The sequence below is a fragment of the Drosophila navojoa genome, chromosome X (assembly GCF_054131105.1).
Source record: "Drosophila navojoa isolate 15081-1374.11 chromosome X, UAZ_NAV_1.0, whole genome shotgun sequence".
Taxonomy (NCBI): Eukaryota; Metazoa; Arthropoda; class Insecta; order Diptera; family Drosophilidae; genus Drosophila; species Drosophila navojoa.
In genome coordinates, this window is record NC_142895.1 from 20,135,628 (window position 1) to 20,161,230 (window position 25,603).

A 25,603-nucleotide genomic window follows, 5' to 3' on the forward strand; every position below is an offset into this window, starting at 1 on the left:
CGTTCACCTCTTCGCTCGTCTGAACGCATAGATCTCGTAAGCCGCTAAACCTAGAATTTGTAAACGTTCCACATACATTTGTATATATAGCTATACGAGACCCAATAAGAGTTTATAATTTATCGATAACATGTATCATTTTCCTATGATCGATAATAATCGATACTTTAAATTCGATTTTAAGTTAAGTTGAATATTGGCAAAGCTGGAAATATAGGGTTTATTGTGTAGGTCCACTTAAGAACTATAAAGATGTTGCAATTTGTAGGTTTCGGATACCACGCCCCCTTCGCCGCAAATTTGAAACAAAATGTACTTTAAGTACTAGAGACTTTTTGCTTAGCTTAGGGTATCTGCCAGTCGAGCAAACTCGACTAGGGCACTCTTACTTCTTTTCATTTCGTTGGCATAGCGCCAATTTTTTGTGTTTTCTTTTCTTTTCGCGTAATTTTGCGTTTACCTTTTGCAAGTTAGATTCGGACTCCAGCTGTGGCTGTACGCATTTAATTGTGTTGACAAACGCCCAGTGATATACATATGCATACATACATATCTATATATATAATTGAATTTTAAAATATGTGCAATATTCGCTTTGAAGATGCGAGATGAGAGGGCAAAGTGTGAAGCGTGAAGTGAAGCGGAGTCGTTGAGAAACTTGCTTGGAGCCCATGAAATTATAGTTGGCTATTTAATTATATGTTTATATTGATTGAAAAATTGCAATTTTTATTAGGAATTACCAAAAAAGTCTTGTTAAAGACTTGTGAAAGCACTGAAGGCTTTAAAGCATTTAATGGGAAATAAATCAAACGCTAACAGGTGACGATAAACTGTGTCGGAATATTGCCCGAGCCATGCAAATTGTTTCATAAATTCTTAATTTTTAAGTGAGCTGCTCGTCTTGAAGCTATAAAAAGCGCAAACAACTTTGAATATTTTATGGCTTAAATGCTTGAAAACAAAAGCTTCGAGTGCCCGTAGACATACAGCCCTGGTAAGGCTTTAGGGTAGCGCCTTCTCTACTTGCCTAGATTTTCTCAAAGGACATATATACATACATATGTACATGCATATCTATTTATGTTTTTACACACTGACGGAAGTAAATTGCAAATAGTTGCTGCCCTTCGCTGACTGACAGTTGATGCGCTGAAAATGCTTTCAGTTGAGTTCAGTTTTAGTTGAGTTGAGTTTGTTTTCATTAATTTTTATAGTTTTTTATTTTTGGCCAAGCATGAAAATGCCGCGAGACGTTTTTCCCTCCCATTCGCAACGAGCTGGCTATAGCGTCCAATGTAAAGCCAAATCGAGAAACCAGTTCAAAATGGCCGCATAAATATAACCAAAATCAGCTAAACTGGCCTAAACAAATGCATTGGCCAAAGTCAGGGGAACGAGCGAGCCAAGTTCGTACGTGTTGCCTATGGGCAAGTCTTTGGAGTTGATTGACTTTACTTTAGAGTGGCTCTAAGGTGAAGTATTTTAAAAGTATTTACATATACATATGTGAAGCAGTTGTTGGAGTAAATGTGGATTGGTATATGATGATGAGTCGGTGCTTGGGGCTTAAGGTGTAAATTTTCAGTTGTTGCAAGTGCGTGGTATTTGGCAGTCAAGCAGACTCGATGAGAGTTTCAGAATGAAGAAGATGAATTTTTATATATATATATATATATATATATATATATATAAATTCATCTTCATTCTGAAACTCTATATATATATATATATATATATATATATATATATATATATATATATATATATATATATATATATATTTTTTTTTTATTATTTGAAGAACATTTTGAAATATTATTATTATTATTATTACTTTTATTATTATTATTATTATTATTATTATTATTATTATTATTATTATTATTATTATTATTATTATTATTATTATTATTATTTTATATATTTTTTTTTCCTACAATAAACAATGTCGAGTGAATCCAGTTCGTATTGCCTATGGGAGCTGATTGACCTTACAATAGATTATAGAATTGTATAACATTTTCTTATGCGCTTCGACTTGTTTAAAAATATTCTGCTGTTAAATATTAGTGAAAGTTAGTTCACAGAGAATGGGAATTAAAAATTAATGAACAGTGTTTTTACGTGGTATCTGGCAGTCAAGCAGACTCGCTGAGAGTTTCAGGTTTTTCTTTGGGATGTTTGCTTCTCTTTTTAAAGGGGAACTTCATTTCTTTTCCATGGCGAATTTAACAAATATGTACCTTTCACTTTGAAAATCGTAAAATGTCACAAAGTGTTCAATAAAAACACAAATGACAATAAAAATGCGATAAAAAAAGGCTATCAGGCAGCAACCGCAGTGCAGCAGCAGCAGCAGCAGCAGCAACAACAACAACAACAAAAGCAATGCAATTGCATAAATTAATGTAAATTTATGCGAAAAATTACAACAGCAACAGCAACAGCAACAAGCGGCCAACATGTTGCTACAACAAAGAAGAGAGCAGTTACATTTGAAAGAGGAAGGCTAGAGAAAGAGCGCAACAGACAGAGAGAGAGAGAGAAACAAAAACTATTTATGCTTTTTCACATAGCGCCGCTTTGGCTGCGAAGGTGTGCTGCACAGGTGTGCTGGCAGTGCGAGGCCGAGAGCTATCAGTGCTTAAATATTGTTGCAAATAGTTTTTAACCGGCTTTGCTCGCAACAAGTTCTGCATTGCATTGCATCTGAATGAAATGCAAAACGTAGAAATGGATTTGAAAATTTAATTTTGAATTTTTAAAGCTTTTCACACAATTTCCCCAAACAAACGAAAGACACGGACTCTGCTGAGAGAGTGTTATATATAATTGGATAATTAGCAGCATCTTTGATGTATGTTTAATTCATAAACGTTAAGAAATTTCCTGAAATTTATGTCAGAAACGTGTTGGCAACTGGGTCCAAACTCTTCTTCAGTTTTTATGAGTTTCTTAATTTCCATTTTTTTTTTCGTTTTATTTTTTTTTTTATTTTGTATTTCCCAACTCGAATCTGTGCTGGGAAACGCATTTGCATATTTTAAAGTTTTCTTTTTGTGGTTTTTAAATGCAACAACAACAACAATAAACAACATCTCTAAGTAGGTTAGGCTTAGCTCTGCTAGCTAGCCTAACTAACAGCTAGTTATATAAAAACTATGGAAATCTTTTTTCATATTCAAAAAAATGGCGCAAGAAATCAAATTGTTGCGGCTAATGTGACGGGCTGCAAATGGGCGTGAAATAACATTTGAATTTTAATCACATTATACTTAGCTGAAATAATAATAATAATATTAATAAATAAACATTAATTTGAAGTTAAATGAAAGTTAATTCATAATATATAGAAGAAGTTTAACAACCAAGAATGCTAGAGACGAGACTGCTCGACTAAGAGATCCTCTGAACCCTTGAAAGACTTGATATTCCAATTACTCTACGCTTCTTCTATGCATACATAGAAACGAGATGCTCGCAAACACACACACAAATACACACATACTCATACACATACATACCCACGCATCAGCACGCGCCCTGCTAACTGCGTAATTGGTGCAGTGACTGCGCTTGGGATGTGCTTGGACGGCTCTTGGACTGCGTTTCGGGAAAAAATGTTGTTGTTGAATACGGTTTGATTTAAAAAGAGGCACCAAAACAAATTTCAAGGCTCTAGCTTTTATAGGGGCTGAGATCGACGCATTCAAGCATAGAGAGAGAGATGGATCGACGAGCTCGCGGCCATGTCTAGATCGACTCAGCTCAACCATCTGTTAAGGAATATATGTGTATAGACTTTATGGGCTATGCCAGGGCTCCTCCTTTATATAAATACATGCTCTTTTATATAAATACAAGCCCAGTTTTTCCTTTCAGATATAGCAAGAGAAATATTAAAAAAAATAGATATTATTTCCCATTGATTCTTTTACAAGAAATTCGTAAATGATTTGCTGCAATTGATTATATGATTGCTGATGGCTGTGCGATGACTTTGTGGCTATTGTGGGTCATAAATACTAAAATAAGTATACCAAATACTCACACACACGCACACACATACATACATACATACACATGGATGCACATGTGTGCCCATCATGTAATAGCTATAGACTCTGTAGTAATGAGTCCACACAATCAACTCGAATCACTTGGCAATGTAGTTCTGACTCATATAAAAGCAGCGACGCGGCGTCGTCGTCAATAGCGAAAATGACGTCGATGGTGAGCGAGGGGGTGCAGTGGTTGCAGTTGGCAATTTAATGCTGGCACACTCGGAAAGGCAACGGTGCGATAAAAATGACACATGGAGTGTGCCATGCAGCTGAAAAGTAAATAAATTCCAAGATGTGCGCAAACTGCAGACATATCAAGTGGCAGGTGCCGACGAGCCTGAGCTGAGCAGGAGGCGGCAGAGTCGGCAGAGCCGGTAGAGGCGCCGCGGCGAGAGTGGGTGTACTCAAAAGTCAAACTGCAGTTGAGTGGCGCAAGATTTGCCCATGAGTGTTGTTCAAAATATGAAAAGCGATGGGCGCTGTAAAAGCCGAGCTATTCGAATGCTATCTCTAACGATGGCAATTAATGCGTCATCAAAAATGATAAAACAGGGAAAAAAAAACAAGAAAGAAAGCAACAACTTGCACAAGAAAGTTCGAACTTCGATTGCGAATCGATGGCGTGTGGCAAATGCAGGTGAATTGAAAGTTTTAGCCTTTTATTTCTTATCAATCGGTAAATTGATTGCGTGCTTGGGTAGATGGGGAAGCATACGTGCAAAGATTACATAGACTTAGATTATATGTATATACATTATTTCGAGTTGAAAATAAACAGAATTTCTGGAAGTTGCCATAAGTGAACTGGGAAGTGATATAGAGACGGTATAGAGGCGTGGCAAATCGAAAAATGAATATGCATGGTATTTCAAGGCAAACAGTTGACATTTGGAATACAGTAAAGTCCCGATAATTCGAAATGGCGAGGGAATCCGTTTTTTTTTCGCTTTACTTAGGAATTCAAAATATAGAGAATTATTGAAAAGAAATTTCTTTCCAGGGGACAGGATTTATTTTCTTTCGGTTTATCGCGATTTTCGATTCAGCGGGGTTCGAATTATCAAGACCCGACTATATATATAAAATATGTGGGATATATCTATATATCTAACCGCAAAAGCTTAAATTGTACTTAAATAAGAAAGATTATATTATACTTAATTATAAATAATAATCAAAAACTTTACTTAAAATATACCTAATTAGAATTACGAATAAAAATAATACCAAAATTGTTTAAGCAAGAAACCAAACTAACTGAAAAATTCGTATAAAATTTAATATCAATAATATTGTGTGCAGTAAAACTCATTCGGAGAGGAATGCCGACATTGCGACTTGTCAAAATATGGCGAACATCATGTATAACGGTAAAGTTAAGCACAATTGTTTGTCAACTTCAGAAATGTGAAATGAAAAACGAAATGCAATTACGCTGTGACAGTAAAGACTGCAAAATATTCAATCCCTTATACAATTGGCAACAGTTATGCAACAGTTTTTCTTATTGTTTCATTTTCATATACAATTGCTCTGTGTGTGTGTGTGTGTGTGCTTTTGCGTGTTTTTTGGGTTTTTCACCTGTGCGACAAACAAGTCCAAAATGATTATGGAAAAAACCATTCGAATTGGAAATGCACATGCAACAAGCAGCAGTAGCAGCAGGAGCAGCAGGAGCAGGAGTCGTGTTGTTGTTGCCAACAACGGCAACAATTTCAAGTGGACAACTGGACAACCTTCGGGCTGGTAGCTGTTGCCCCCGCTTGGCTCCTTTTATGGGCAATTTTTCGTTTGTTTGCTTGCTGTTGAGAGGTTGCGAGCATACAACAGTTCGACAAGCCGGAATATGTGAGGGATAGAGCGATACGAACGACGATGCGAGCGGGAGAAAATTAAGTTCAATTTCATATGAGTCTCGATATCCAATTTGACTTGGACTCTCCGAGTGCGGCTGATTGGCGAACTTGATTTATGCAAGCAATGAAGATTCGTTGTAATTTCGCCCTTTGATCGCAATAACCTTGGTGTAACGAGATATGGCCATGGGTACCATTGGGTACCGCTGATTGAAACCGATGGCTATGGGTTTCTATATATAAATATATGTATATATGTATGTGCTGTAAGCTCAATTGAAAGCTATTTACCCGTCCAGGGCAGACTTGACCATGCCGCCGACCGACCTTAAAGCCAGCTACAAAGCCTTTAAACAAACAAGTTCATTAATCAAAAAAAAAAAAAAAAAAAAAAAAGAAATACGAAAAACGAAAAAAAAGGGCCGGAGCGCTGTTGGAAAAAAGGTAGATTTTCGACAAGGTATGAAGGACAGATAACTCGATTTGTATTTGGGAATTGAGGATGAATTATGCACAACTTGTGCGCTGTTTGCTTTGTAATTGTTTGTTAGTCAAAGCAGCCAGCTTTACGGCCCCAAAAATCAAATTCGAAATCAAAGCAAAGTCGTTGAAAGCAAATGCCAACACTGAAATTAATTGTGTTGGATTTGCTAATGAATCTGTTTGTAATGTCGTGAAAAGAAGTTTCGAAAGAAGCTGCAATGCTTAAGGTAGTGGGAGGCTGCTTATACCCTCAATCCATTGAAAATGGAATGCCTGTGGAAATGGATGTAATAGGCAGAAGGAGTCCTGATAGACGCCCATATAAAATATTGGGATGTCTAGCTAAGTTGATCTAGCCGTGTCATACACAGTACGAGTATGTTTATCGATAATTCATCTCATTTCTTTTTGATCGATAATAATCGATAATGTGACTTTGCCTTTTAAGCGTATTTTGAATACTGTTAAGGCTAGATATTCGATTTATTATGTAGGTTCATGCAATGAAGACAAAATATTTTGTAATATTTAAACGCTCAGGGTATCTCCTAGTCGAGCAATCCCGACTAGAGCACTCCTACTTGTTTTTAGAGTTAGCTTGTCGGCTATGTGCACTCAGGCGTTTTATTGAAATTAAAAGCTTATTCATACTATTTTTTTGCTAATGTTTGCTAAAAACAGAAAAAACATTCCAGACACTTTTTTTTTTTCAATTTATAAAAAGTTATAATCTCATTAATTTAATTGCCCGAGCTTTGTTTTATGCCCAAATGAAGGCAAGGCCAGGCCAGAATTAGGCAATCCAGTTGAAATACGTTTTGCTGTTGCAATTGCGGCTATAGTTGTACCTGAGATTGTATCTTGTTTTGTTATTTAAACAGAGTATAAACAAGAGTCAAATCCTCAACTGATAACACAAAGCTCAGAAAACATTCCATGATGCGGGCTGGCGCTAGCTAAGAGATGCTCTCAACGCTCTGTCGTAATTAAGCAAACACAAACAAAGCTCAACTCGAAATTCTTTGTCGTTTATAGGCGGCAGCGAATACAATGGACAGAGAGAAACTCTTCTAATATCTAAAAACATAAATTATCCCAGAGATAAAAGAGTCGGGTAAAGTAACACTCATATAAAACATTTGTTTCTTCATTCTTGTCGGGGTCGTGTGATAGTTCTTATGAGAGAGAGAGAGAGAGAGAGAGAGAGAGAAAGAGCGAGAGAGACGGGAACTCAAGCCAGATGTGTTCTTGAAAATAATAGTGCAAGGGAGCCCTAAAATGTTGAGCAATAATATGTAGTGATAAAGCAGTTAATTTATTGTATTCACTTTCAATTATAAACAAGTTTTTGTTTGTCCTGAGATTTCTGCGATTTTATTTGGTATAATAAATTATTTATTTATTTATTTAGTAAGTTTTTTATGATATGCAGTTGGAGCTGCAAAATAGATAAATACAATATAAGTTAATATATTTCGAAGTGGAAATTAAAAATGTAATGAGTACTTGGGTTTGTGCAATGTTCGCCTGTTAGATAACAATAGAAATGGTTACTTGAATGGAAAAATAATATATTTAACATTAGCTTAACTTTGTATATAATATGTACAAGGTGGTCTATATTGAAAGGGGTGATGTTTTTTATTAATATACATTATTTTATTATTTTTATATTTAATTTATTTTTATTGTATTTATTTTTATATTTGATTCATTTTCATTTTATTTATTTTTATATTTAATTTATTTTTATTTAATTTATTTTTATATTTAATTTATTTATTTATTTTTAATTTTATTTTGATTTATTTTGTTTTTAAATAAAAACAATTGATATATTTTTATTTTATATTATTATTTTTTATATTATATATTTTTTTAAATTGTATCAAATATATATTTTTTTATATTTAATTTATTTTTATTTAATTTATTTTTATATTTAATTTATTTTTATTTATTTTATTTTTATTTGTTTTATTTTTATCTTATTTTTTAAAATTTATTTATTATTTGTTTGATGCTGGCAGTAATAATAATTTTTTTATTTGGTTCAAGTAAATTGGTTGACATCATTTTGTTAACCGTACTACTATGTTAACAAATATCATATTTGACTTATTCAATATAATAATATTATTTAACATAATAATAATAATAGTCTGCTGGGAACATACATATAATACTGTGCTTATATCGATATATATATATATATATATAATTGTTATATATTCTGAATCGGCAATTACAACTGCAGTAAATTGATATCAATGAGTTAGAAACGTGAACTGGAACTGCTCCGAATCGAGTCTAGGTTCAGGTATTTGCTGATCTCAAGATCTTCTCTCTTATAAGGTCAGAGGCTGAGGCTGCCAGAGCAGCAATCTTTTTCTCACTTGAGCTGAGTGGTCTCAACCTCTCTCAGTCTCTCCCTCTCTCTCTCTCTCTCTCTCTCTCTCTCTCTCTCTCTCATCTCTCTCTCTCCTCTCTCCTCTCTCTCTCCTCTCTCTCCTCTCTCTCTCTCTCTCTCTCTCTCTCTCTCTCTGTGTCTGTCGTGTGACCCAGTTTTAATTGCAGACTATGACTCAATACGAACAAGAACTGAACTGAAACGATTTTAAACACATGTAGATAGTTCGTTGTTGTTGTTGTTGTGTGTGTTCTTTTCAACGTGTTTAATTGGTATTTGTGCGCATATGAAAGTGGCGCGACAACTTGATTATTCCGTGGTCTCTTGCGACAGCAAACAAGAGCACTTTTAATTACAGTTCTTAGGCTAGTTGTGCAATTGTAGAATCTTTGCTTAATTAATTTACCTATTCGCATTGATGTGACAGGGGCAACAGGCAGGTCGCAAGGTCGCAAGGCGTGGCCAGAGTAGAATTGCGTGGAGAGCACTCTCAGCTGGCTTCAGCTCTTGATTTATTTGCACTTGGCAAGCCTTTAATATTAACTGTTTGTATAATTATAATTCTTTAATTGCTATTTGCTTTATTATGTTAGCTTTTTAGCTGAGCGTTGTATTTTACACGAATTTATCAAAAACAATGTTTTTTTTCTTTTTTTTTTTCCCTTTTATTTTATGGCTGCTTTCCCACAGTGTTGTTGTTGTCGTTGCTGTAGTTGTTGTTGTTGTTGTTGTTGCTGCTGTTGCTGTTGCTGTTCACTTGCCGTAATTAAAATACACTTAACGGTGCTTTGCATATTGCCTTTTGGATAAGCACTGAGAAAATGTTAACGACCTATGAAAAGCTAACGATGTGAAAGCGCATACATCGACTATGGGATACCCTTTAAATAAGGGAGTTGCTGCTATATGCAAAATATAAATATGTATAGGAAAATATTTATATGAAGAGCACAATTCGAAAGTAAATAAAAGTTAAGTAAAGTTTTTAATTAAATGAAAATTTTTGTATACATAAATATTTAAAAAAAAAGAAAAAAAATAGTTACAGGCTGCATTGGGTATAACGAACGCCAGCTAAAGAAGCAACAACAATTTTTATAGCATTGTTATAGCTTATGTTGCTGTTGCTGCTGCTGTTGCTGCTGCTGCTGCTGTTGCTGTCTGCTTGCCTCAATGACTGCCACGCTGCCGGTCTGCCGGTCTGGCGCTTTGGCAAACTTTGCTGCATAGGCCTTTTAAATGCTTACAGTAGAAACAATTTATAACGTCGAGCACAAAATTTATAACAGCAACAAGCAACACAATGGCAGTAACAATAACTGCAGGGAAAATTGGCAAAAGGAAAAAAGTCAAATGGCTGCCATAACTGGCAATTAAATGCACATGTGTGTTGCTGGCCAGTTGCAGCAGCACTTATGTACCTACCCCCAGCCAACCCCATCGATCTGTGGTCCAGCTAACTCTAACCCACATATGTACATGCATACATACATGCATAAATGCATGCATGTATGCATGCATAAAATATTTATGCTATGCTATGGGCCGCACTGGAGTGTGTCTATAAGAAAGTATGCATTTCTCAGAGCTCAGCAGAAAATGAGCAATGAAAATGCCATCAGTCAGCTACAACAACAACAACAACAACAGCAACAGCAACAACAATAACAAAGGCCAAACAGCTGCTGCTCTTCTCAATGAACTTTGCATGCACTTAATTGCTCACGCTGTCAGACAACAACAACAACAACAACAACAACAACAACAACAACAACAACAACAACAACAACGATTAGACACTTACAACAGCTACTGCTGTCCATTGCGATGGCAAATTAAATGTGATTTAAAGCAACCAAATGCATTACATAAGAGCCGCTGGAGTGGGAACCCAACTTGATTATATGTTGGCCAAGAGTTGGTATGCTTGTATTAAAGTCTGCTCTAATGCTAATATAATGCTTGAGATTACCTCTTGAAATCATAAACGCTCAAGCAGGTATATTGACTGTAGAAGAGAGAAGAGAGAGAGAGACTTACCTAAGTCTGCCATCGAGTCATATAAAGAAAAGAAAATACGATCCAGTCATATTATCTTCCCTCTCATTCTGCATACACATATATCCCATTGATCTATAAGACAGAAGACAGAGATTTACCGTCAATCGCCAACAACTATAATTATAATAAGGCCATACTCTATTCCCTCTTATTCTAAATACAATCTCGCTGCATTCCATCTCTCCCTCTCTCTCTCTCTCTACCTCTCTTTATCTCTCTGTTTCTATATTATATTTCTTGCCTGCGTACAGTTCATTAAAAATAAATATGCTCAAGCAAAGCAATATTTCCTTTTATTCCAAATACCATCTACCATCTTTCATCTCCCATCTTCCATCTCCCACCTCTCTCTCCCTCTTTCGTTCTCTCTTTATGTATTGAGTTTCCCGCCTCTGTACAGCATATCTTTCAGTCTAACCCATAGCGCTGGCAAAGCTCTCGCTTGCCAAAGTTCTTAGTACCTTATGGCTTTTCGTGCTGCCCTTCACACAATTTTCTGTAATTTCTATAATTATGTACGAATGGCTTGGCGAAGGTAACGAGCTCTAAGCCGCGGCTTTATACTTTAAAATAATAATTCCGCCAGAGTAGCTTACCACAAAGTGGAAATTACGCTATATACCCTGGAATTGAATGGCCAACTGAATTGGGGCACTCAGCAGTGAATGTGGCCTTCATTGAACTGACGTCGAATCGCAATCGAATATCGAACTTTAGGTAACTGATCGTATTTCACAGAAGACTTGAGCTCAAAGTAGGCATTATTTATTGGAGTGATGGTTGTGTAATGTTCAATTGATCTTGAATTGGAGCTTGTGGAATTTACTAAATATATTCAAAGTATCGGAATCGATATATGTGATATATCATATAACTCAACTCTAGTGGCAGGCTATATGCAAATTCTTCTAATGAATTTCTTAACATGTAAATGAAGTAAAATTATGTAAAAAGAAAAACATGTACATATATCAATAATTTATATTGTCTCTATATTAAAAATATTTATATGAGTATCACTATTTTTATTTTTATATATAAAAGCTGAACGAAAACATATATATGCATATATGAAAACACATTTTAAAAATATTTTCAACGAAAAATTTTGGTCATTTCAACTTTTTAAAAATAAAAAATTTGTAAACAAAATTTTAAATGACTTTTTAAATATGGTTATAACAAAACTGATTGTTTTCAGACATAAAAAGAACTGCGTATAGTTATTGTCTATTATCTTAATTAAGTAACTTTAACATATTTTATGACATCACAATTTTACTTAGATAAAATCTTAATGAATACTATATTTTAAAAATAAAAAAAGAATAAAAATTGTAATATTTATATCAACATTAATATGTTGATCTTGAGATAGTAAAACGAGCGCAAATAATAATATTTGTAGTAATATTATTATGTTGATCTTGAGATAAGCTCCATTTGTTTGACGATAATTATGTAATCATTAGTAAGTCAAGTAAATAATTATATAAAATAAATATGAAACAATAAAAATTTCGAGATACTTATCGATTAACTATAAACTCTGCTTGACTGTTGAAATTTGATGTAATCATTAATTACAAATATATAAAAAATAAATTAAATAAATTAATTTAGATGCTGATCTCGAGATGCTTATCGATAAGCCCAGCTTGCTTGACGATAGTCATTATATCGTCTGCCACTTTGAGTTGCCTCAGAGCGGTAGTGCTATGGAGGAAAACGTTTGCATTAGATTTCGTTTGGTCTGCGGTCTCACTAATAGCTTTATGCAATTACGTGATTCGACACAAAGCGAAACAGTTTCAAACTTGGCAACTTGGCTGGCTGCTCGACTGCTCGACTGCGCGGTTGCTTGGCTGCTTCGCTGCTGGGCTGCTTGGCTTGCCCCTTTGGTTGTTGCATAAAGTATTTTAACAATATTTTTGTGATTCAGCAACGTGCAATTTCATTCTGGCAGACAGTTACAGCTCTGGCCACTAACCACGGTGGTTGTGCCATAAATCTGAGCCCAACCGACGGCAGGTTGCTTGGCTTGCCGCTTTTGGCTGTTAGCGGTCACATGCAACACCTTGCAGCAGCAGCACCAGCAGCAGCACCAGCAGCAGCAGCAGCAGCAGCAGCAGCAACAACCACAAAAACAACAAGATTTTGTTGCCAAAGAATATCAGCAGCAAAAGCGAATCTGAAAAATTGATTAAAAGTTCTTGCAGAGCTCAAAACGGCATCAATTACCTGTTGCGGGTTAGCTGAGGTTTTTTTTTTTCGGGTATAAGAACAGCAAGAGCAACATCAGCAGCAGCAGCAGCAGCAGCAACAACGGCCACAGTAAAACGTGGCAACAACAACAAAAACAGCAGCAGCAACAGCAAAGAAAGCGCGGCAGGCAGAGTGAAATATGATTACAGCGCTTGGCTTTTAGTTTAAAGCAGTTTTCAATATATGCGATAAGAAGAGACGTTGTTGTTGCTGTTGTTGCTGTTGTTGCTGCCGTTGTTAATGTTGCTGTTGGGTTACTCAGCCATGGCTGCTGCAGACGCTGTTGCATGAAATAACCAAGCTAAGGAGATTGTGAATATCGTGAGCTCTGCCTCTTCTCTTTGCTAGTTAACTTGCATGGCTTGGCTTGGCTTGGCTTGGCTTGCCTGGGCTTGGCTTTAAGCACTTTAAATACCCTAACAAATGTCGGCCATATGCTCAACATAAGTGGCGCTTATACAAAGGCATTTGATTTTCAAAATAAGTTGTTTAGCTTAAGTCCAATCGAATGGGTTTTATTGTTAAAGTCTTTAAGAATTTTTATTAAACTGAAAAGCATTTGCAGTCGCCGCAGCTGCAACAGTTGCCCGGGCACAGGTTGCACATTGCATTTTCTTGTTGCTATCGAGTGCTGCAGCTGCAGGCTGGAAAACATTTTCTGCTACATCATTAATGGCCAGTGTCTACAATAAGCAGAGGTTTTTTTTACCATCTTTTTTTTTTTTTTTTTTTTTTTTTGGCTTTTGATGCTGGTCTTTGGAGCTTCATTCAGTGCGACGTTGTTCGGGCCATAACAGAGGCAACAGCATCGGCAACAGACTGCCGACAATGTTTATTGGTAGTTGTTGTTGTCCGTCTGTTTGTGGGCCTGGACGTTTGTTGGGTCTGCTTGGATCTTGTGCTTCATCGTTGTCGTCGTCATTGTTGTTGTTGTTGTTGTTGTTGTCGTCTTCTTCTTCTTCGTTTTTTCCATTCCAGGAATTTAATCAAGGTGCATCTCCAAAGAAAAGGCCGCAAGCGAACAACAGCGCTGCCCAAATAGTTAAAGGGCAAACTAAATAAACATTTACTAATGTGACGACGCGACGTTGACGTTGGCGTCGGCGTCAGCGTCGCCGTCAGCAGCTACCACATTAAGCAAATGAATGACTATGAACGACTTGGAGTTATGCTAAAAGCTGTAGAAATATTGTAAGCAATTATTGATATATGGAACTATGAGATATAGACAGGGTATATAAAGCAGATATCCGGTACTATTTGGCGGTCAGGGTATTTGCAAGTAGAGTCAGCCCGACTCGCGAATCTTTACAGGGTATATAGAGCATATAGTGCATATATATGAGGAATATATGAAGGGTATATATAGCATATTGTGCATATAAAAGCGGCCAGGGTATTTGCTTGTCGTGTAAGCCTGCGCAAGCTCAAGAATATATACAGGGTATATATAGAATATAAATCACATACAGAGGTGTTCAGAATCAGCTCACAGCCAGTAGGCAGTCAGGGTATTTGCTAGTCATGTAGGCCTTAATTTAGCACACATACTGGGTACATAAAGCATATAGTGCATAAACATAGGGAATATATACTTGTTAAATACAGCATAGAGTGCATATGCATAGGTATTCATCATCTGTTCAAGTCCAGCACTACTTTGCAGTCAGGGTATCTGCTAGTCGTGCAAGCCCGACTCGAGCACCTTTTGTTGTTTTCAATCGGTTTTGAAATACATGTTCTACACTTTGCGTTTGTTATCATGATAGAATGTGTGGACGGGCGGACATGCAGATATGAGCTACTACGGCGCGGTGCGCCCATGGGAGGCTTCACTGTGCTGCCCAACGAGCCCAACGAGTAGTCGACTCTGAAGCACTTGATGATGTAGATGTTTCATAGTGCACTGCGATGGGCTCTCAGAGGTGCTTCGCCCATACCTTTTACAGGGTATACTATACACATATACCCATGCATATACATATGTATATATGTGGTCCGCTCACGCGTAATGATGTGCCGATAATGAAATAGCAATAGTTGCTGTGGCTGTCGTAAAATCATTCTGTTGATGCGCGTGAGCGATAAAATTTCAACACCCCTAGTAGAGAAGATGTTCCCGGCGGACGCGCAAACTGCACGAAAATGTAAAGTTTCTCAACTAAGGCAACTTTATACGGATGTGTGCAGTAGTTGTCGTAGTTGTTGTTGTTGTTGTTGTTGTTGTTTCTTGAGCATTGCTGGCGGTCTGGGTTTTTATTATGACATGCGAGGCGAGGGTTAGCAGTCAATACTGATGTAGTTGGCTTAGCCTTTGGCTCACCTGCACAGACTTTAACACGAAATTCACACGCTCGAGATACATTTAGTCGTCTCTCTCTCTCTCTCTGCGGCTGTCTCTCCGTCTCTTTCTCTGTCTGTTGTTTATTGTTTAGCGCTGTTTTGTTTTGTTTCGCTTTGGCCTTTGTGTTCGGCAACAGCTGGCCCGGTGTTCGAAACTGATTCTTCTTCTTCGTATTCTCAGTTACTTGTTTTCTGCTCTGTTTTTCTCCTTTGGCTTTTTGTTTTTTCTTTTCCCTTTGATTTTATTTTTGTATCTAATCAATTTGCTGGCACAATAGAGAGATGATGCGGACGGAACCGCCTGCAACGACAGCTGGCTGTGACTTTATTGTTTTGTATCTGTCAGAGACTCTGCTCTGGCTGACAGCAGCAGCTTGGCCCAGTTAGTTGGCCCGGGGCGGCGAACGATTAAATACAAATTAAAAGAACAGTGCCTACCAATCTGTAACTGCCAGCAATGCGTTCCTTAATCAAGCCCGCACAGCTCAAGCTGGTCAGCATCTTCACGGCAAATGGGTTTAAGAAAAAAAAAAAAAAAAGAATTACGAAATAAAGAAACATAATATACCTAATGCCTGCAGCTGTGACTCTGTTTGGCATTGTTCAACTAGGTTTTCACATGAAATGGGTCTCCCAGACATATGTGCACAACGGTGAGCAGCATTGGGAGTCCCGTATCATTACGGCTAAAACATATCCGGTTCGCACTGCATTCATTTCAGCCACATGCTGATCCAATCGACTGCAAATTATCATTAGAATTTAGAAATTCTATAATCTGACACGCCCCCTAGACGTTGCATTTCATGATTATTGCAGACAGTCGAGTGTTTAGCTTTAAATTGATAAATTGGAATAGTTGTCAAGTTCTTAAAGATATAGTAAACAGGAGATGATTTGACTTTTATTTATGTAATTATTCCTTGTCGCCAATATTAGAGTTATATTTGCAAAAGTTAACAATATAAATATATTATTTATATATGTAATATATCTGGAATGCATCGTGAAAGTTTTATTTCAATTAAAATAGTCCAAAAATGATTTAATTATTATTAATTATTTATTTAACTATTATTAAATTCATTTTCCTGAGGATATTATATATATACAGAAAAAAATATGATAAGGTATCGATAATATGTTAGTTAAGTATCGATAGTCAGCTATAGTATCATCTCCTGCAATTCCTATCCCCTCTATATCAAGTAACAGCTGTGATTAGGGCATTTCCTAGTCCACACTGCCTCACATAAGTAAACGCACTTGTTCGTATACCTGTGCTCATATTAAGCGCAATCCAGAGGATAAGCATTACAATTTCAAATGGCATTGGGTATCTTTGGGTCGGGCAGATGTTTGCTTTGATTTGATTTTCGTTTGCCGTCTACCTGCTGGCGGGATGCGACAAGGGCTGCATTTGCTGCTGAATCTGGAAGTTTCGCATCGCATTGTTGTCTGGCAGGATCGTTTTGGAAACCGGTTTCAGGCACTACAAAGGCTTCATCAAATTCAGTTTTTCCGTCTCGTCCTCTTCTTCTTGCTCTGCTTGTTGCTTAGCTGAGATTTTAAAGTGAGTCCGGTTTTAGTTTTTGTTAAACTTTACACCTGCTGCACACACACACACACATACACACAGAGAGACCGCCTCTAATTGCATTCGGGTTTGCCCTGAAGGCCAAAGTTCATTTTTGTTTATTTATTGCATACCACTTATAACACTCTCATTTTAATTATTAATTGAAAAGTGTTAATAATGAGCGTAAATTATTTATGTAAAATATATTCGACAAATATTTATATGCTGTGCAGTGCACTTATCTGTGTTTGCTTTGTGCAAATGCTTAAAGCTTGCATAATTATTAAACTCACTTTAAAATGCTTACATAAGCAAAAAAAAAAAAGAAAATATTGAATTTAATTATTTATCAAAATAAAGAGCAATATTTATTTATTTTTTTTTTTTTCATAAATATCCATAAAAAAAGAAAAAAAAAAAAGTGTTGCATATCATAAAATTTACTGTGGAATGAAGCATACAAATATATATCGATATTATGGCATTTATTTAGATTGAAAGACTACCTCTTAGATATTGGGTTAGTATAATAAAAGGAAATATTGTAAATGTAGCTATAAATAGTAAAAACGTTGCCTGCCTCTACCGACTGCAAAATACTCATTCGCGCACTTAATGCGCTCAGATACAATTTCCGATTTGCCACGCCCCCAATTGGTAGCTTCAATAGAATCGAATGGGCTTGCATTGATATAAATAAACCAACGATTGTACTCATATCGCTTTGTTGCATGAGTAAATAAAAATGTATATAAATATAATATACAGTAGGATTCGATTATAACGACGCTCAAGGAACTATCATGACACCCGGTAGACGTTATAGCCATATCATTTGCGAAGAATAACCGTACGGACACTATAAGCGGAGTCTTTACAATCGGATTCTATATATTTCTAGTCAAGATCTACATAGATTAAATGCATTTCGAGTCGAATCGTTACCGACGTAATATGTATACTTATATACATATGTATATTTATACATACATATGTATCTAGTCGGCATCTCTATGCTTTCTTGAAGCGAAGATCACATTGCATAACTCTGCACTTTCCAACAACTCAGCTGAACTGAATTTCCAGCTACTTATTTCGGGGCCTGGTCGAATGCTGTTGAAGTGTGTGATAAATAACAATAATTTGCATTTGTTGTCTTACGCTGCAGTCGCCCTTCCCCCTCCCCCCCAGTCTGTCCGTCCGGCGCATAACTTCATCTCATGTTGGGCGCATATTTTTGTGTTCACAAATTGTTGCCGTCGGCTGATGCATGCAGCAAACCCGCAAACCTGCAAACCCGCAAACCTGCAAACCCTTTCCCTGGTAGCCCGGGCCAGTGCAGCCCCAGGTCTACGGCTGATTCAGTTGGCTGTTTCTTTGTGGTCATTTGTAAGCCACTCGGCTGTCCGTCTGGCTGCTCGGCATACTTTCTCGGTCTTTGTTGTCGCTTTTGATAAAGTTTGCCTTATGTTGTTGTTGTTGCTTTTGAATGCAGCTGCCGAAAGTTTCGTTGGGCTTGTTGCAAATTGTTTGTCAGTCGTCGTCAGTGGCTGTAATGGAAGGCCCGCAGCGTTTTTTATGTGGCAGACGTGACAGGAAGTCGCCAGCAGCAGCGCACTGAGCTCTGTAGCTCGGCTGTCAGCAGCGGCAGCAAAAAATTCTGATCGTATATTACATGAGAAGTAACTTTCGCTTGCAATGACATGTACACATATTATGAAAGATCATAATCTACATATATGTATATATGATATATGTATAACTGTTGTGCTGCTATATCCGCATATAACTTTATAGTTAATCCATTTAGTTTGGCTTTGGCTCGTTAGTCGCTGCCTGCGTGTCGTCAAAGCATTTGCCATATCTTTATCGCCTGCTTTCTCATTAGCATGACGCACTCACTGGGCCCAGTGGACGTGAGCTTGGTGTCAAGGACAACACTGTGAACTTTGCTATTGTGGGCCAGCCGGCAGCTGTCGACGGTCGACGGTCGACTCTACCAACCGCCACTTGAAGCCAAGTCACACCCATACGCACACATCGACGTCACAGTGACTTTGTCAAAGGCAGTGGTAATTTTTTAACGCCGAAGCTCTATACCCATTGAAGTTGCTTAAGGGGTGTGGGGCTGTTCAAATTCCAGATGGCAGCACTACGAGAAAACACTATTGTTGGCATGTTGACAATAATAATAACTTCATTTGGTTCAAGTAAACTTTTGGACATCACTTTTTGAATATGGTAAATCTCTCTCTCTTCCTCTCTTCCTCTCTCTCTCTCTCTCACCATCTCTCACTTTCTCCCTCTCTCTCTGTAGTGTTTCCAGATGGGTACATCGACAGCCCTATATCCAGTCAGATATAAGTAAAGGGAGGCTTAGCTAATCAACAGTCTAGTCGATCCAGTTCTTTAGGTATGCCTCTGTCTCTTCCTATTTCTTTATACTAAAGCACTTTAAACTATGATTGGCCTAGGGTGTTAAGGTATCTGCTAGTCAAGCATTCCCAGTTGTCGCTCTTTGAGTTGTTTTGCCTTTAGCGGATTCTTGAGCTGGATCAATCGATCTAGCCTCTATCTGTCTAGAGGTTCATTTATTGAGCTGGATCAACAGTCTTGTCGATCTACCCCCGTTTGTCTCTATCTCTATCTCTCACAATGGGCTATCTTTGGCTAGGGTGTTGGGTATCTCTTAGTCAGGTATTCCCAGCTGACGCACCATTTGTTGTGTTCCACTCACTTGATTCTTGAGCAGGATCAAGAGTCTAGTCGATCTACTTCTGTATGCCATCTAGCTATTCTTCCGCCTCCCTCTCTATTCACGCAATAATCTTCAAGTCAGTAAGCCCTGGGTATGTCTTGGTCAGGCACTCCCCGTTGGCGTTCTCTCTCGTTGTTCTACACTTAATTTCTTTTTGCGCTGCCAACTTCTCGCTTGCCACTGCCTCAGTTCTCGACGTAAATTACAAACTGTTGCATTCCGTGCATCCCCCCCCCTCATTCAAAGCATTTTCTTCGTTCGCTTTCAAACTGCTGACGGAATGCCTTTTCTTTATATTGCAATTTATGCATATACTGGCAGCATTTAAAGGCGCTGCCACCGAGTTTTGGATCGTAGCGTTAGCTCTCTGATTCTATATCCTGATTTAGCTCGAAGAAAAGCTTTTCTCTAAAACGATTTTCCAGCCGCGTTTGCTCAAATCTGTGTCAGAGCGCTGCCAAGAACTGGGCAGAGAGTAAATCAAAGTTGAGCGACTCAACTTGTTAATGTATGTGTGTGCGTGTGTGTGTGTATGCGTGTGTGTGTGTTGTTCCTTGTTTCTGTGCATTTTCTCGTTTTAATATTTGTGCAGCATTGCCTTTTGTCGTGGCTCGTGTTCGTGCTGCGCTTGTTGTTGGCCGGGCTCTTCACACATACACATACACATGCACATACACATATGGGAAAATCTCGTTTTGTCAGTGATTCGCTCGCGGATGGAGGCGTGGCCGGCATTGAGGGCGTTTGCCGGACCGGCGCCTAGCTGCAATATTAAAAATGATATGAAATCAACAGACCAGCGAGATACACACACACACACACACACACACGAAAGTTACTAAAAGAGTTGCTGGACCATGTCAGCATCAGTGGGAAATGACGGCTTATAGAGCACAACAGCAACAGCAACAACAGCAGCAGCAGCAGCGTAACATACAGCGATAGGTGCATAAAGCTGATTTTGTGTATGTGTGTGAGTGTGTGTGTATTTGTTTCATTTCATGGACACAAATCTTTTAATAGCATATACTGCTGGTAATGGCTTACAGAAGAAGCAAAAATCAAATGCCCAACTATGATATACCCTAGCCCCAGAACATGTTTTGTGGAAGAATTATGAATAAATAATTTAAATACTATACAAAGTATTAAAAAATCATACTAAAATGATGGACTAGTGGATGATGGAGTATGGAGTATATGGAAATATTGACTCACAGAAGATAGAAGTACTACGAAATAGCTCAAACAAAGCTGTTGGCAGAGATTAAAACGCATTCTTTATTTTAATCCATGCTGAGATGCAAAGTCGTCTGATAAAATATTTAAAAAATACCAAGCCGAGTGCATGTCATGCGGATATATGTAATTCAGCTATTTCGTACTCTCATTGGTCTCTGCATCGAGAATTCGATATGTTTTGCCGCACAGCAATGGCATTGACTCACCTCGAACCCAATATGTTCATCAGTTGAATCGATAATCCCGCCCAAAAAAAAAAAACAGGGCTTTACGCGAATTGTCATCCATATGTTTTTGCCTGTCAAAATATGTTGAGCGGCAACCTTTAATTTTTTATTAAACATTTTTTCCGTATAGCTGCTATGATAGTTGAGCAAGGCTCAATTATATTTGCTGTATATGAATTACAAATTAAATTTATTAAAAAAAAAAAAAAAAAAAATACAAATAAAATAAAAAATAAATATCAGTAATATATTCATTGAGCTAATATTAAAATATATGTATATATGTGTATGTATTTAAGTTGCTCGAATATATTTTTTTTCTCTTGTTTTTTCGTGTTTAATTTGTAATACAAATTAATCTAAATTTTTTTTGAATAGTTTTTGTTTTTGGTTTAACAAATGCTCAATTGCGGTTTACGCTGCCATTGGTAAATAATACGGAATGCATAAATGTAATAATCAGAAAGAAAGAGGTAGATACAGAGAGTGAGTGTAAGAGAGAGAGAGAGAGGGAGCAAAAAAAAATGCGATTTTTTAAATCACTGTCGAACCGTTCAATGTGCAATTTAACGGGCTGTCAGTGTAGCCAACCAACTAACTAACTAGCTGACTAACTAACTAACGAACGTACTAACTAGCTAGTTGATGTTCTTGCCGATGCATATCCTATTACAGTTTCCGTTGCGGTGCACCCAGAGTTGCAGCCACTCGGAGTGAATGCGACAAAGAGTCTCAAGATGAGGCGCTGTACGTCCGTCCGTCCGTCCGTCCCTCTATTGGCCAGGCTCATTGCCAGCTGGGTTAGCTAGAGCTAACTGGGCATTGATAATTAAATTGAGCCAAGATCTGGGATGTTGCAGATTATAATAGAAATTTATAGATATATTTGGCGGGTCTATAGATTTATATTATTTATAGAGATATATTATAATATGATTTTCTATTTTGATATAATAATATACAATACAAAATAAAATAATACATAAATATAAGTATGTATAAAATAAAGTAAAATTTTATTGAGTATACGAATAATTGAGTTAATTACTATTATATTAATTTACCAATATAGAAACATTCTGCATTCTATATTTAAAATATAGTAATAAATAAACATACAAACTTATAATTAAAGTGTAGTTAACAATTATTTTTATTTTTATATTTTATTTTATTGATATATTAATAAATAAACATACAAACTTATAATTAAAGTGTAATTAACAACTATTTTTATATATTATTTTATTTTTATTTATTAATATTTATAATTTACCTGAATATTAACTACTCATTAGTAATTGAAATATTAGTCAAATATAATATTATTTAATAAAAATTATATAAATCATAACTTTGATTATATATATAAAAAAAAAAAAAAATAGATAATTATATTAGCTCTTATTTCAACAATCAAAAATTTAATTAAAAAATAAAAAAATAAAATGAAAGCTAATTCAAAATTTAAATACGGCCGAAATTAAATATATTATTATATTATAATATGACCCAATTTTGGTCAGTGTAGTGCAGCCTTGAGCTCTCCAAATGCCTTCAACTCTAGCTTTAATATACGCATTTTCTTGTCTGTCTCTTTGCAGGACGAACGCCAGCTGAAACTATAAACTGCAGCAGCAGCAGCAGCAGGAGCAGCAGCAGCAGCAGCAGCAGTCTGTGTGTGTTGGTGGCTCGAGCTTGGCCAACTATCATTGTGTGTGGCATTGGGCAACATTTTAATTGAAAAAGTTTTAGTCTGGTCTGAGGCGAAACGTCACACAAATATGACTGTCAAATTGGCCAAACTCTTTGGCAGCGGCAGCAGCAATAAATCCAAGGCGAACAGCGGCAGCGGCAGCGGCAGCAATGCGTCCAATGCGTCCATGCCCCTAAATGGCCATGGCCAAAATATGCAGCTACCGGCGCCGTCACTGCCAATGCCAGCCAATGGAAATGTGAAGCTGATTAAATACTGCGATCATCAACATGACCGCCAGCGGCCGGCGGCAATGACCATTTACGGGCATGCCTATGAATGCAACCAGATGGAGGTGGAGCTGGAGAACGACTACGATGACAACATGTCACTGAGCTCGGCCTACATGCAGCGCAATCATCCCTACAACAACTCGCAGCGTCCGCTGCTGGGCGAGCGGCGTCCCCAGCTGCAGGTGACCAAGGCCGCTGGCAAGAAGAAGACGGCGACGGGCTCGCCCATGGCCGGTATACCGCTGCCGGCGCCCCCGCTGCCGCCGCAGCGCCACTGCAATGGCAGCGACGCCTACGTCTCGCCGTATGTGCAGCAACAGAAGCGCGATAGCGCCAAGGGATTGCACGGCTTTAACGACTTTGATGCCCTCTCCCAGCAGTACAATCAGCATCTGCAGAGTCCGCACATTGGCTATCCGTATGGCAGTCCGCCCTCGCCGACGGCTCAGTCGAGTGACTTCTGCTTCGATGGGGAGCGCGAGAAATCCTTTAAGCCCGTCTCATCCACCGGCAGCTCGACGGCCACAACCAAATCGAATTGTAGCTCCAGCTCGGCTGCCAATGGCTCACCGCCGACCAATGCCTGCTATCATCCGTCCGACTCTGGCAATTATCTGGACGCACAGCACACGGCGAACGCCCAGCTGATGCTGCACTCGTCACGTTTCGAGGATGATTTCTGTACGCGGCGCAATGTTGATTTTTTGACCGACACCGAGCGGTCGGGCCTGAATTCGAATACGAATCTGAATCCCCATCCCCAGCCACAGCCAGTGGGGTGCCCAACCACGGGTCCCTTCATATTCGGCATCTCGCATGAGCAACAGCAAACGGATTATGGCCACCGCAGCAGTTGCAGCATCGACAGCATCACCAAAACTAACACCAACAGCAACAGCAGCAGCAACAGGACCAGCAGCAACAACAACAATCTCTATCAGCCTGTGATAAATGCCACGCCCATTAAGGAACACAATGCACTGGTGAGTAGATATCACTAGGTAGCTAGCTAGACCAGGTCTTTCACTCATTCTCACAGCAGCGCAAAACGTGGCCCAAAAAATTACAAAAAAAAAGAAAAAAAAAAAACTTCTGCTGCCTTTTTGCGATAATTAGCGTTTTGGCCAAATGGCGCGCCAGAACTGGCGCTGGGGCTGGGGCTGGGGCTGCACAAAAAGTTGGCCAAAACGACGCCATTGCAGATAAAATTAATTAGTGCGTTCTATGCAATTATTGTATTCATGTTTTATTTTTAATGAGCCAAAAGCCAGAGCAACAAACTTTCCTGCCAGCCAACAACGCGCTATCTAATTAACATCGGAATTTCGCAAATGTCCTCTTTAACGGCAATTGCTGCAAATTGTTAGTTATCACAGAGTACAATGGATAAAGTTACATTTGCTGTGAAGCATTCACACTGCTCTCGCTGTTCACAATTTGGTTGAGGGCATATACAGTGCATGCGAGTGCCGATAATTCGAAATGGCAAGAGAATCAGTTTTGTTTTTTTCGATTTACACAGAAATTCAAGTTATCGAGAATTATCGAGAACATATTTGATCGATTTATCCCGATTTTCGATTTAGCGGGGCAACAATGATCGACAGTCAACAAATAGCCAAGAATACTGCTATAGATCCCTAAATAATCAACTGTAGAATTTGAAATATTGCCTTTAATTTTAATTTATCGAGTGTATGCATCTATAAATTTAATATGGATTAAGTCATCTTTCTGATTCTATATGTTTATCCAGAGAACTTTTAATCAGGCTGATCTTAAATCATTTTCATTTGTTGTTCCTTCACTTTTGAAGGCTTATTCAAGGAGTATGGGAGTATATCGAGTTTGTGTCTGTCAATTCAAATATTTGTCCATCCGTCCGTGTGTTAATCTTTCTGTGATCTCTATTTAGAGCTGAAAATATGAAATATATTCTAACTTTTGATAAAGTAAGCTATATAAAACTCCAAATTATAGCACTACTACAGACTCCTGCTTTCAGTTCTATTTATACCCTGAACGAGTATTATGCAGCTGTTAGTGCCCGATTGCAGCACTCTCACTTATTTTATGTAGGTCTGATAAAATTTGGCCAGGTCGAGCTTTATCATATTAGCAGAATCTTATCAGCAGCGCGCTGCCCTCCATCTAAGCTGGTTGATGTTTGCATAAGAATGTCTCTGTTTTCGCAAGATGTCTAGACAAAACTCGGCATTATAAAGCGCATATTTGTTTAACCCCCAAGGGTTATGCCCGTCTGGTCTAATGATCTCTCTTTGTTTTTTTAGTATTTAGTCCAAACTTTTGGTTTGTAATGGGA

General features: G+C 37.7%; 1 protein-coding gene across 1 annotated transcript in view; it reads left to right on the forward strand.

Annotated features, from left to right (window-relative positions):
- RhoU (ras homolog family member U) overlaps positions 1-25,603 on the forward strand; it is a 73,856-nt gene that overhangs the window by 16,238 nt on the left and 32,015 nt on the right. Inside the window, exon 3 of the mRNA XM_089262953.1 lies at positions 22,896-24,263. Within this exon, the coding sequence (XP_089119079.1) occupies positions 23,076-24,263 (1,188 nt within the window). The 5' untranslated portion in view covers positions 22,896-23,075. The remainder of the gene's footprint in view (positions 1-22,895; positions 24,264-25,603) is intronic.